Below are 14,375 nucleotides of genomic sequence, written 5' to 3'. Positions count from 1 at the left end.
CTTGGCAGTTGCAAATATCCCAAAAGGGTTGTAAATGTCAACTGCCTGTAGCCTTACTATGACGAGCTGATGTGACCATGCTCATGGAAGCTGAGATTTAACCTATTCCTGATCTCCTTTCCAGCAATTCAAAAGATGGTTCTGTTGATGGAGTACAATAGTAGGCTGATTGCAGGCAAGTCCTAAATCAGTATGCTGAGTTCTTCTCTCTGACCCCCTGGTCAGAGTAGCTGGTGTACCCATGATGTGGACACTGGTGACCACCTATATGTCCTGTTGTGTTAGTTCCCAAGCCTCACTCTGAGGGTGAAGAGAGAGAAATTGGTTTTTGTGTGTGCACTATAGTGTTCTCAATGGTGACAAAAATGTATGCACATCCAATTCCTAGAGCAGATTAATTGATTGACAGGTTAAGGGCAGCCAAGTATCAGAGTACATTTTTGTTCTCACATCTGGGTACTAGCAGATGGGTTTGACCCCTGAAGCAAAGTCTGCATTCTCCACTCCAAGTGGGCACTTCTAGTTTATTGTTATGCCCTTTGGATTAAAGAATGCCCCTGCCACCTTGCAGAGGTTGGTGAGCCAAGTCCTTGCTGTATTGGAATCCTTTAGTGCAGCTTATCTGGATGATCTTGCTGTCTACAGCTCCACTTGGCAGGATCACTGTATCCACCTTGGGAAGGTCCTTGAAGCTCTGAAAAGTGCAGGCCTCACTATCAAGGAAAAAAAGTGCCTGATAGGGCAGGGAAAAGTTGTATACTTTGGCCATCTGATAGGTGGAGGCCAAGTTCAGCCACTCCAACCAAAAATCCAGACCATTCTGGACTGGGTAGCTCCAAGCACTCAGACTCAAATCAGGGCATTCCTTGGCTTGACTGGGTACTACAGGAGGTTTGTGAAGTGGTATGGTACCATTGTGGCACCCCTCACAGAACTGACCTCCAAGAAAATGTCTAAGAAGGTAAACTGGACTGTGAGCTGTCAAAAGGCTTTTGACACTGAAGAAAGCTATGTGCTCAACACCCACTCTAAAAGCTCCAGATTATTATAAGCAGTTCATAGTGCAGACAGAAGCCTCTGAACATGGTATAGGTGCGGTCCTATCCCAAACCAATAATGGCCATGACCAACCTGTTGCTTTCATTAGCAGGAGGTTACTCCACCGAGAGCAGCATTGAAGGGCAATTTAGCGGGCAGTCGTTGCACTAGCCTGGTCCCTGAAGAAGCTGAGGCCATACTTGTTTGGCTATCACTTCCTTATTCAAACTGACCACAAGCCTCTCCATATGGCTGATGCAATTGAAAAGTGAAAACCCCAAACTGTTGATGTGGTCCCTCTCCCTACAGGATATTGACTTTACAGTGGACTGCAAACCTGGGACTGACCATGCCAATGTAGATGGCCTTTTCAGGTTTTTACACTTGTATGATAAAGACTGTCTTGGGAAAGGTTAGTCTCATTCTCCTTTGATTTGGGTGTTGTTTGTGTAGGAAAGTGCCCTTATTGACATGTTCACCCCCACTTTTTGCCTGGCATTTGATGCAATTTCAACGGGATTCCTGCCAGTGCCAGATCTCTTTCCCAAAACTGGCCAATTGTTTCCCCAATTGGCAATACCTTCAGTACTCTGTAAATCCCTATTAAATGGTACCTAGGGCAAGTGCTGCAGAATGAATTGTGCCGCCCCAAGTGACCCTTCGCCAAACGTATACAGACTGTTGCTGCAGGCTGCATGTCTTGGTGCGGACAAAAGTAAAAACACAACCTGGCACACACAACCTACGCTGCATGCGGTATGTGCTGTCATGGCAGACAGGGAAGTCACATCTACAGCAGTTTTTACAGCTCTAAGACAGGGTGCACTATACTACATGTGTGGACACATCTGCATGAGCACTGATCCATTCCATTACTGTCAGTACAAGTGACCAGGGCAGCCATTTTAAGTACATGTGCTGGACACTGGTGAAAATGAGTTCTCTAGCTACATGATGGCTTCAATGAAACCACATATGTTTGGTATCAAACATCTCTATTAATAAGACCACTCTGATTCCAGTGATGGAGTTATTAATATATTCATCCAGAAGGCACCTTAGAGGTGCCCCCTGAAAACATACCAACTACTGGTGTGCTGACTGACTGATCCTAGCCAGCTGCCACTGTAGACTAGTTTCTGACCCCTAGGTGGTGAGGGCGTTTGCTCTCAGGAGGTCAAAAACAGTCTGTCTGGCAGAGGGTGTTTACACACCCTCCTACAGGATGACCTGCAAATGAGCATTCGAAGGCAGGGAGCTTCAGAGAGCCCACCACCGCCTTGGATATGCGAATCTGGCTTCCCTCACAGTAGAGGATTCTACCTCCCCTTCCCCCTTCCCCCCCGGCTTGTTTGGCGCCTGGACAAGGTGGGAAAATTAGTATTCAGAGGCGTGTTCACCTTCAGGCTAGTTCCACCCCCAAGGTGGGCTACCTGAATTGAATGCAAAATTTCAGTCTGCCATCTTTGTGATGGCAAACTTAGTAACTCTGGGACAGGTCCCTATCTTCCAACTTCTGCCAGAAAGACTAGTTCAAGCCTTAGTATTAAGTAGGATAAACTATGGCAATACCCATTTGGTGGTTGCTAATGAGACCCTAGTTGCCAAACTTCAGGTAGTACAAAATACTGCGGCCAGGCTCGTTCTCAATTGTCCTTCGGGTACTTCTTCGGCCCCGCTGCTGAAGGAACTGCACTGGATTCCAGTGGAAAAAAAAAGGTGTCAAGATCTGCTCCCTTAGCTATAATGCCCTAAAAGGGAAAGGGCTATTATATGTGCAAATAAAAAATTCAAGCATACACACCTAGCTGTAGCCTAAGATCACGTGATAGTCGTTATCGTGTGTCCCGCGCATTCGTCTGACTCGCAGTGGAGGAAAGTCTTTTTCCTTCCTTTCTCTTTCTATTGGAACAATCTTTCTCTTTACGTTCGCACTTTTACGAACTACTATAAATTAAAGAAATTTCTTAAAGTTAATCTATTCTAAACTCTTTTTCCCATCACTAATACTTGTTTCCGTTACAGCGCCAAGATGCCCCTGGGTAAGTTGTGCGCTATATTAAATATAAATAACATAACAGGGTTATGCCCACATCTCACAGGAAGTGGTCATATAGGGGTTGTAATGACCTCGGGGGTCAGTAACCCATTGGCTACTCCCCTAACCCCCTAAATCCAATATTTAGGGTTGCCCCTGGCACCAGTAATTCAGATCCTGTCAACCTGAAAGAAGACTGATGTGAAGAGTCGCAAGAACAGAAGACAGCAACTGACTTGGCGCCAGCCTGTCTGCTGTCCTCGACAATTGCACCAAAGACTACTTGCTCTGTCTCCAAAAGCTGGGGAGAACTGCCAGAACTTCATCCATCGAACCAGGAACTCCCGTTGGGCAGCGGAGCTGCTGTCCTGCACTCTCCCAAAGAGACCGGAGTGGACTCCAGACCACAAAAACCAAACACCGGAAAGCACCACTGCGCCTGTGCTGCCTACCCCGTGCTGAAGTGAGCCAGCAGTGCCAGCGTGATCCCCAGCCCTCAAGAGACTAAGCCCACCTTGGACGTGCGCTCACTGCCACTGCCTGATGCCTCAGTTTGCAGGCCTCCTTGTTTGCGAGTGCTCCTGGTGACAAACCTTATGCCTCCAAATACCTCTGCACTTATCGCCCCAGATCTGTGGAGAAGACCAAAAGTATCCCCAAGCATCACAAGATCTGAGCCTACCTGTTGGTTCAGACTGACTGCTCAGTTCAAACCTGCAGCCTCTTTTCGACCGGACTGCTCCCCATTGATTAACATTGGGCCCTCGACGCTAGATTGAACCACTACACCCGGCAGCCCTAGTGCTGCTAGAAGTGACCTGCGGGTGCTGCCTTGTACCTCCCCTTAAGTCCTGAGTATTTGTCTTGTAAGTCGTTATCAAGAACTTGATTGCAGTATTTTTTTCCCCCATAGCATAACACTTCAGCCTATGAAAATTGCAGGGAAGCTGCATTTACAGCGCGGGTGGAACCATGCTTTACCACCCTTATGCATGGTTAAGGGAATCAGTGCTCTAGATTCAGAGGTATTGGGCAGGGAGAAAGGAAGGAGGATAAGGCAGGATCGGCGCACCACTAGGTAAGTAGGGCTGGGAGCCGGGTTTAAGGGCTGGTGGGGGGGGGAAATCTAGGGGTGGTTTCTAGGGCTGGGCGCTGGTTTTAGGGCTCAGGGTGGGAGGGCTGATGTCTGGTAGTTTTTAGTGCTGGTGTCAGGGTTTTAGGGGGGGTTATGGGCCAGTTTTCGGGCTCAAGGTGGGAGGATCGGCTCATTTTTAGGACTGGGGCAGGATTTATTGCTCAGTGCGGGGGCCTCGGTTGTAGCCTTTTCCACGCGTATGCCTTTACCAACAATTTCTTTACAACAAAATACGTTGTAAAGGCATGCGTGGTAAAGACAGTCGTAGTAAAGACCACCTTGTTAAGCCATGCAATATAATTGTATGTGTGGTTTTGTCATACAACCAAGATTGCACGGTCCACTTTAGAAACGTGAAAGTATTTTTATTTTGAAACCTACTTACCTGATCGTATAGATTCTAGTGCCTAAAAATACATGTGTGTGTGTGTATATGTGTATATATATATATATATGTGTGTGTGTGTGTATGTGTATGTGTGTGTGTATATATATATATATATATATATATATATATATATATATATATATATATATTACATATTACCTACTGGCGGTCGCCAGTAAGTAGATATAGTTGGGACCCATTTCCCATGAGAAATCCGCAACATTCTATTTGGAATAACTTTGGCGCCAATTGACGAATCTTCGCGAAATTTTTGGCCAGCTCCGGTGAGCTCCTATCCGGAAAGTTTCACGGTGATTCGTCAAGCGGGGGCCGAGAAAAAAGGGGGGTCCCAAAACGCGTTTTCTCCATGGATTTTCCCATAGGACCTTTAGCCGCAGCTACAGCCCGAACTGCTGAACGGAATTACACCAAATTTGGCAAAGAGGTAGTCCTTAGTTCAGACTCGTGCCTTTTGCTTAAATGGTGTAAATCCATTCAGTAGTTCCAGAGAAAATTACAGTTAAAAGTACACATATATATATATATATATATATATATATATATCTATGGCCTCGGAGAATCCGCGCACCCTCCCGATCACGAGCTGAATTTTAATTGGCTGCCAACACTCTGAATCGGGAAGTGTTGGCAGCCATCTTGTGCCTTGGTAGAACCGAGGCACAAGAAACCGAAAAATGAAATGTCGTGCGCGCAGCCTGCCGATATATAAAAGAAATTCAGCACGGGCTCCCGCGCGAAATATGCTAATTTGCCCCCGGGGGGACCAAATCCCGGGGGCATAATGAAAAAAGTGTGGGGGGGGGTCCCAATCCACCCCACACTGCCCCGGGGACCGCCATCCCACCCACCCCCCCCCCCCACCCCCGGGCCGGCTCCTGCAGTGTCCCGGGGTGTCCACCACCGAGACACTGTAGTTTACATTGACCGGGCGGGAGCCTTGCGGCTCCCACCCGGTCATTGCATACTGCTTTGCTTCATTGTTGGCATGTTAGCTGCTCCCCATGTGGAAAAGCAATGCCGGCTCCCGCAGGTGGCGGGGAGCCGGCTGGGACCGTGGGGTGACTGGGGCCCCCCCTCACGGTCCCAAACGAGAGCCAGGCCCCGGGGGATGGGGTCCCCGGGGCCATAAGTGGCCCGGGAGGGCGGGCCACGCGGCCCCCCTCCCCATTAAGGACAAAAAAATAAAGAAAGAAATGAATGGCCGGCCCCGGGGGATGGCGTCCCCGGGGCCACAAAAAAAGTAAAAGGAGGGGGGGCCACACAGTCCCCCTCTCAAAAAATTAAATAAAAAAAAAGACGCGATCCTCCCTAGGCCCGCCCCCTCACAAGCGCACTCTGCAAACACGCCCTGTGGCGCGTTTTAAGTAGGGGAATTAATTCCTCTTCAATCTTGAGGTCCCCTAGCCCACCAGGTACCTCCAGTAAGTGCCACGGAGCTGCGTTGCAGAGTGTTGTAAAAAGGGGCGTGGCCTCTGAACACCTCTGCAACCCAGCTCCCTGGCGCATACTGGAGGTACCTGGTGGACTAGTTGGCCCCCAGGGGACCTCAGGATTGAAGAGGAATTAATTCCCCAAACTTAAAACGCGCCTCAGGGCGTGTTTGCACAGATGTCAGCCCAGGCCCCGCCCCCATTCTTCACCATTGTGCAATTATTCCTCTAAAATCAGCCGAACTACGAATTCCGATTTACTCACCTGTTATCAGGAGAGAACCCAGTGCTGCATCATTTAGCCCAGTACTGACCCTGAAAAGTAATTCTAAGCGTACTTACCAGTAACTTGTATTTCCTTCCATAGGAATCCATTGTGTGGTTTTCACCAGAAAAGTTTTCAAGTGTCTATTTTCACAAACCCAAAATATTCCTAAAAAATCGTCTGAATGACTTAAACACATTCTTTCAACTGTTTACATGAGATTCACCAGTACTGGATCCAGGATCCACCACGGAGTAAGAAAAAGTAACGATAACACTACTTACCTGCTAAGTGAATTTTCTGCCATAGGATAACCTTGGTGATTCTATGTGAAAAAACTTCTAAGTGTCATCTTTTAAAATACAATAATATTCCTTAAAAATCACTACTGTAACCAAAATGCTTTTACTCAACTGTTTGCAGGAGATGTCCAAGGACTGAATCTAGGATCCATTCCTGTGGTTAGAAAAGTAATCCATAAAGTAACTAATTGCATTTGACTAGAGATTCACATTGAGCTCAATGTTGCATTGTGTTTGAAATTGTGTTGCCCATTGCAACAACTGTGACTACTGTACTTAAAAGTCTATGGCCTATTTGCAAAGTATTTAAACTAAAGTAATTCATTCTGAGAAAGTATATTTTGTAATGTATAATGTAATTATAATGTAATTAAAAAAATAAAATATCTAAATAGTTTAAAAAATGTAGTAAATCAGTATCAAAAAAATCAGTATAACAATACATTAAAAATGATCATTTACAAAACCTTTGAATTCACTTTAAAAACCATAGGTTTCAGGCCTGATATAGTTAGGAATTCGCATTTAAAAAAACCTTACGAATTAACTGAAAAAAACATAGGTTTTAGGGGTGTTATAGTTAGCTGGACATTTCATTCGAACAAAACCATTGAAATTTCTCTGATATAGTTAGTTGTACTATCTACATCTCACGCGCCCGCAATCCACTGCTGATGATGTCACATGTTACATCATTCATGACATGGTCTGTGACATTACTGATGACATCACTGATGACATCACTGATGACATCATCCAGTGAATGTGGTTTGGTTTGTTATTTAAATATGTATTTTATTTATATATATATATATATATATATATATATATATATATATATATATATATATATATATATAGCAATTTGCATTGAAGAATGAGTGGATATATAAATATCTGGATGGAGGATTTAGTAGCAGTGTCATTGACTGTTTACTTGACTAATTGACTAATTTATAGTGTCTCACTAAATATATTGGATAGTGACTAAACTGTGTGAATATTTGTATCACTTTGTCAGTTGTTGTGTAAACTGCTGCACCCGTTGGTTACTAGCTATGTAAAGGTCTGTTAGTTATTGATTAGTTAACTGAGTATTTTTATGGGAGAGTGAATGTGTGTGGGGTTCGGTGGGGGGTGTGTGACTGCCCAAAGATGTGTGAATAGTTGATTTAGTAGGTATATGAAGTTAAAACTACATGTTATAACAGTTGTTTGGGTGAGTGAATATCTTTATGGGTGTGGTGATGAGCAAATATGTCTCAATGGTACTTGTCCAACAAACTAGAACAAGCATTGGCATAGCCAGTAGGTCTCGCCTTTGGGGCCTTTTAAGTATTTAGTTATGCAGCACAATATCCTTGGTGCAACAACATCAACTGTTGCATGGCTAAACACTTATAATGTACCAAAGGCGAGACCTATTGGCTATGGCAATGCTTGTTTCCGTTGTCCACTTTAGAAGACTTGGAGAGTTAATTGGATAGGAAATAAGCACCTAGAAGCAATGTCTTGCTAAACAATGTGCCTGCTTTGCTGAGCTATCAATTTTAGGCCACAGGCTATTCCTTGCCGATATTTAGACGGAATATTTTAAAGGTGCTATGTGCGTATTAACCAGCTTTAGCCGTAAAGGTAACATTTAGCAATGCAATGCTCATTAACTCTGTTCATGTAACATCACTGATGACAAAAAACCAATTGAAGTCACAAATTGTATATTGGTGCGGTTTAAGGATTCTTAGCATTTTGCGGCCTTAGATTTTTTTTTTTTTTACACTGTACTGTTAATGTCTCGTCAGATTTTGAGTTTTAATAATCTGGTTATGCTTATCAGATTTCAAAGACCAGATCCATTGGCCTGCCCCAAATCAAAACTGTTGACTCACTACTTCAGCAATAAGCAGATGTTGCTGTATATTTTCTAAATAGATCATAAAACAATAAGAACCAACTATAAACAAAGGTATTTGGGTTAGTTCTTGCATTGTGCCAGCATGCACGCAAACACACAAAATTCATGCACGTATTGATATAAATGACTTATACATGCACACAGGAAGATGGGGCAACATGCCTACAGGCGTCCTCATATACTCATACCACATGTACTTGCATTACTGCACACATACAAACAGACATACAACCCCATAGCACACAAGCCAATCAGGTATACGTGCACTCTGATTAATAGATTATCTGCCATGCATCTTCATAATCACATGCAACCATTTTTCTAAGACTGCCTGCAATGAAAATTGCAGATGCAACATTAAAATGCCCCTCCCCCTCGAAAGCCGGGCATGTGTATCCCCTGCCGGATGAGATGCTAATAGGGAGCTGGCAACAGACGAGCTCAGAGCCACTGAAAGCTTTATATGTGATGAAATGTCTTCGGGCAGGGTGGTGGTCGCAGCCCGGGAAGGATGGTGGGGCAGCCTCCCCCAGTTGCATGTCACCGCAGCACGCGCTTTAAAGGCTGCGCATGTGGCGGTTGGCAGACAGTGTCTGCTTATCCTGCACTTCTTAGGAGTGGTGACCAGAAAGGGGGAGGGGGCTACGCGCTGTGGAGAGGTCTGTCCTGAGAGAACAAGTGCTGCGGGCTTCTAAGCGTGTGAGAGAAACACAACTTTGAAAGTGCTTGTTTTAAATGATTGCAACAGGTAAAGTGTGGCAAAGCATGTAACCAGGCACGGGGTAGAGCGCTGAATAATTAAAAGAAACACAGGTGAGCAACGCATTTCAGCCACCAGATCCTAATCTATTTACAGCCTTTTGCGTCCATGCACCCTGAAAGTTTTATTGGAAGTTTCAGGTTCTATAGTATTGACTTATGCAAACAATGATTGGATTTCGCTGCAGCTATTGCATATTACCGAACATGCAACCGAAGTTGTGGTTTTTGAAATCTGACCTAGGATTAATTTAACTGTGATTTGTTTTTAACATTTTCCACAGCCCTCGCTTCTTGTTACAAGCATTGGCCACGAAAGTCATCACGATCGCTGTGAAAGTGAAAGTGATCGCAATGACGCGCTAAAACACGCAAGGGATGCGCGTGCAAGCGAGCGTGCTTGTTGCGCTTTCTAGCAAGCTGGCTAAAAAGCTGGGGGGGGAAATGCTACCGCCAGCCACAGCTTGCGCGCGCACATGCATCAGGGACGTTTTGCTTTTTATTTTTTTATCCTTCAGGACTTTGTGCAGGATCCTGCGCCCTGTGCACGCTTTATTTGGATTTTCCCCAGAAGAGCGTGTGGGCCGCGCAGCGCTTTGCTGCAGCCCCTTTGAGAGGGAATCCCAATCGTAGGGATTCCCCGTGATGCCTACAGCAGCGGGTGCCCACCCCGCGTTTTTATGTCTCGCTGAGTCAGCGCTCATGCGCTGCTCGGAGAGACTTTAGTAGGTGAGTTTTCAAAGTGCTGCAGGCTGGCGACAAGCTTGCGTTCACGCGAGCGTGCATGCGCGAACCGCCAGCTTTCAGCGTCATATGCTTCCAGGGGCAGCGCAATGCCATAATTGTTTTCAAAATGTACTTCCAGTGAAGCCAGCTGGCATGGGGAGTCAGCGTTCTAGCCTCTTGTGGTTCCCCTGTTCTTTCTGGAACATAGCATCCTCGTCGCCAGTGTTTCAATTACATAAAAGCGATCAATTTTGAGAGAGCAGGCACCCTAAGATAGCCCTACAGTTCTAAACACAAGTCACTGTGTAAGCAAAAACAGTCTGTCTTGAGACATTAAAGGAAAAGGATGAAAGACTGATTACGCATTGTCCAGTGTGCTTTAAAAAACACATTCACCAGATACTTCAAGATTCTATGTAAGAACCTCCCTCAATTCCTTCATCCCTTATAAAGGTGTCTTTAAATCACATTTTCGTTCTGTCTGTTGTCAATGCTGCTATGCATACACATTTTTAAAAAGTTCTTTGGATAAGGTTCCTTGTACTGCAGGTCAGATTACCTTTAAAATGTGTATCACTTTCTAACCTCGATAAAGTGGTTGTTAAGTATTATAAGTTATGACCCATGCAACTTGCTTATTGAGCTTTACAAAGTAATATCATATTCCCAGACACTTTTTAAGACATTTCCGCAAGAAGTGAAGTGCTAGAGAAGGCACCACCTGTTGTAATTTAAAACAGAAAAACTGAGGTGGGAGACCCTCATCTTTGCCTTGGTGTCTCGAAATTCTGCGACCCGGGGATAATGCTCAAAGCATTAAGCAGCTATCACGCTCGTTTTGATATTTTGTTGCCCACTGATGCACCATCTTTTAGCCCAGGTTCTCACGGTGGCTTGCCCCTGAACACTGACCCGGTTAGAGACGCTGTAGAGCCCGCTGCTCAGGTCTTGCCTTTCTTCCACAGCTGTAGTTTCGTGGGCGATCGTGACCGCGGCCTCTATCCGCAATCCTACGAGCCACGACAAACAGCGGCTAAATTTGCAATTCATAACACAGTAACACAGGTCGTTCTCTAGCGGCTGAGCTATGACTTCCGGAGCATTAAAGCTCTTCTGGGACAGAAGTGGCCACAACCACACCCACCCACACACAACCACACCCACACACAACCACACCCACACAACCACACCCAAGCACAACCACCCACACACACCCACAACCCCCCCACCCACAACCCCACACCCACACCCACAACCACGGAAAGGGAGGAGACCACTGCAGCAGGACCTTCGGCTCAAACAGGACAGGAGAACCACCGGAAAAGGAACCCCTCGGCACGACCTGGGCAGCAAGAAGTTAGTCACTGGAGACATTGTGATCCTATGAACAATAGTGTCATCAATGATCTAATTCAAACTGTGACAAATAACATCCCTATATATTGCAGTACCACAAAAACCGCAACAAGCCTTTGGGACCTTGTAAGTGTTTTACCATGCAACAGTTAATGGTGTTGCACCAAGGATATTGTGCTGCATAACTAAATACTTAGAAGGTCCCAAAAGCGAGACCTATTGGCTATGCCAATGCGTGTTCCTTATGTTCGGCGGGAGCCCATCCCCCATTGTGCTTGCCTAGCGGGAGCCCACCCTGCTTAATGATTATTTGAAATAGCTGGTGCCCACCCCGCTTTATGGTGCCTTTAGAGCGGGTGCCCACCCCGCTTTAGATTTTCTTATCCGAACGGGTGCCCACTCCGCATTGGCCCGGCCGAGAATAATCACTGCCGTGGCCCTGATCGCAAGGCAGGAAGCCAAGCAACCTTGCCTGGAACGTGGGTGGGGCCTCGCCCGAAGGAGCTGGAAGGCCGGAGCCTAGCGGGCTCTACAACTAAGTCTTGGGTCCCAGGAGGGGGCCCAGGTGAAGTGAGGAGGGACGGCCAAGACCGTCAATTCTAGCGGGGCACCCGTGAGCTAAGGGAAGTCCTGCGTATGCCCGGAGAAGTCCCGGTCCCGGGAGAGGGACCGGGTGAAACTGGGCAGCGTTGTCTACCCGGAGGAGAATCTGGAGCGGCCCAAAAGGAGACCAGCGAGTCCCCAGAGCCCCGGTGAGGGGGGGCTCCCTTCTTTGTTCTTGGTGCTAACGCGGCACTCTGGCATTTCTGTGTGGATTCTGAGCAGCCCCGCCGGACAGTGGGCCGCTCCAACGATGGGGGATATTTGTTCTTTGAGGGCCAATAGGGGCCCGTGCCGCCTCCCAGTTTGGCCATGTTTTCACAGTTGCCCTGCTTGCCAGTGGGCAACTGCAACAATGGGGCAAGCGTATGTAGAGAGCCGCAGTGAGGCCCCGAGGGCACAGTTGTGCCAGGGCCTATTTGCTTGTCTACAGCTGCCCTGCCATACAGCAGGCAACTGCCACATTTTGGCGCAGATTTGTTTATAGAGTCCCTGAGGGGGACAGGAGGGCACAGTGGTGCCAGGCCTCAGTCTTCCCAGCTGCACGGCAATTGGCATCAGCTGCTACATTTAGGCCAACAGTTCTTTGGGGGCATTTTTGAATGAGATAGGAGTGAGATCGTCTCCTCTGCCCCAGCGCAATTGCAAATTCTGCTGCGTTGGCAGCCGCCCTGACATTTTGGACATAGGGCATTTGAGCCCCTTTGAGAAGGCCAATTGGCCAGGGGGACTGTGAGGTTAGTAGGGCGCCAGGCCCTAATGTGATTTGTGTGGTGCTAGGAAATGTGATTCAGGTACTATGTTTTACGCATCCTGTTTTATGCCTCTAATGTGGTTTATGTTTGAGGTAATTTGCATTCTATGAGTTATGCTTAGGAGGTTATGGTCTAATATGTTTAGGCTTATGAGGTTGGCGCAGAATGTATTGCACACCTAATGTGATACTGTGCATAATATTTATGTTGCAGGTTGGAATGCTAAGTACAGAGTTTGCCAGTAATTACTGGTTGTGTTCTACGTTTATTATATGTTCTACCTTTACTAAGTTCACCTTGTGATGGTTCTGACAGTGGTCCAAGTGGCCCGGTCATGTGTATATAATCCCCTGTAAATATTACCTAGTGCCAGTTGGCACAGAGTATATTGTGTGATTACTATTCTATGTGTTTATGATAATACAAAGGCTATTTTTATATAACCTTGTGTAGAGTTCCTTTTGTGGTGTGCCCAATGTGGTGTTGCTGGGTGTGTGTTGCGCAACCGCTTTACACATTGCCTCCGGGATAAGTCTGACTGCTTGTGCCAAGCTACTAAGGGGGTGATCAGGGGTTATCTTCGGCGTGTAACTCCCTTGCCCTGACTAGAGTGGTGGTCTCTGTCTGGCTTTGGCGCAAGCCTTGGCCAACCAGAGATCCCATTTCTAAAACTAATCAATTCAATTCTAATTTAATTTTAAAATGCAACAAAACACTTTAGAGTCCTGAACATGGAGCTGGCCTCAACCTGGGCGTGCTCACAAAGAACATTTTGTAAGCGTTTATCATTTGTTTGTGAGCCTGGTCTGTCTACTTTTATTCGAATGCAATATCTGCTTAATTTGTGTTCTAAGCAGTACTCTTCCTTCCTTTCTTGTTCCTCTGCCCCACTTGGCTCTCCTTTCTCTGCTTAACCTAACATTTGTGCTAACTGTTTTCTCTGGTGATTTCTTCTCACAGACCAGGTGGTAGTGAAATCAGTTGTTGACATGTTTGAGAAGCGGATGACTCCAGAATCAATGCCAGCCTCTCTTTCAGAACCTGTGAAGATCCAAACTGAAGGCACCAGTGCTGTTTGTATGAAACTGTTCAATCAGCCGCAGGCCTCAGCTAGCCTATCCAGCGCCATCCGCCTGCGAACGGTAATTGTCAAAACCCCATGTCTGCCTGTGGTTTGTACATGATGGGGGTACCAAATATGCAGCACCCAATTCCTCAACTACATACTTTAGTTGGTATCAGTTGAAGGTATTAAAATCAGGAGTTGATAGGGCTGTGATGTTAATAAGGGAAAGGGGGGGCACCTGGGAGATGCAGTCCATCAATTGGGCTGCACCTCTAAAACCAATTGCATCCTATAGGACGCTTGTTCTTAATGTATTCCTTTGTCTGTGCTGTAGATGAAAGTCAAGATGTACTGGGAGATCTGCTAGAGCTCAGGTCTCTGGAAGATACATTTCAAGATGCATCGATGTATGCAGAGGTACAAATTGGGACAAAGTAGTGAAAAAGCATAAAGTATTTTAAGATTTAGATTGGTTAGCACCTTTGAGAAAGGGAGGGGGGGGGGCAGCATTTTAGTTGTTCAAGCCATGTTTTTAGCTCCCAATATATTTGTACAGCTGTGTAGTGGTTCAAATGGCAGGC

General features: G+C 46.1%; 1 protein-coding gene across 3 annotated transcripts in view; it reads left to right on the top strand.

The window, feature by feature from the left end:
• The window catches only part of LOC146775920 (anillin-like), a 284,167-nt gene that overhangs the window by 77,156 nt on the left and 192,636 nt on the right, over positions 1-14,375 (top strand). For 2 of the 3 annotated variants that reach the window (XM_085639581.1, XM_085639580.1), the window contains exon 6: positions 13,689-13,870. In XM_085639581.1, the coding sequence (XP_085495707.1) occupies positions 13,689-13,870 (182 nt within the window). The remainder of the gene's footprint in view (positions 1-13,688; positions 13,871-14,375) is intronic. The other variant, XM_085639582.1, reaches the window with a different exon arrangement.

This window comes from Triturus cristatus, chromosome 12, assembly GCF_964204655.1.
Source record: "Triturus cristatus chromosome 12, aTriCri1.1, whole genome shotgun sequence".
In the NCBI taxonomy this organism is placed as follows: Eukaryota; Metazoa; Chordata; class Amphibia; order Caudata; family Salamandridae; genus Triturus; species Triturus cristatus.
Note: the sequence above shows the minus strand (reverse complement) of the source record. Positions and strands in the feature narration are given on the sequence as shown.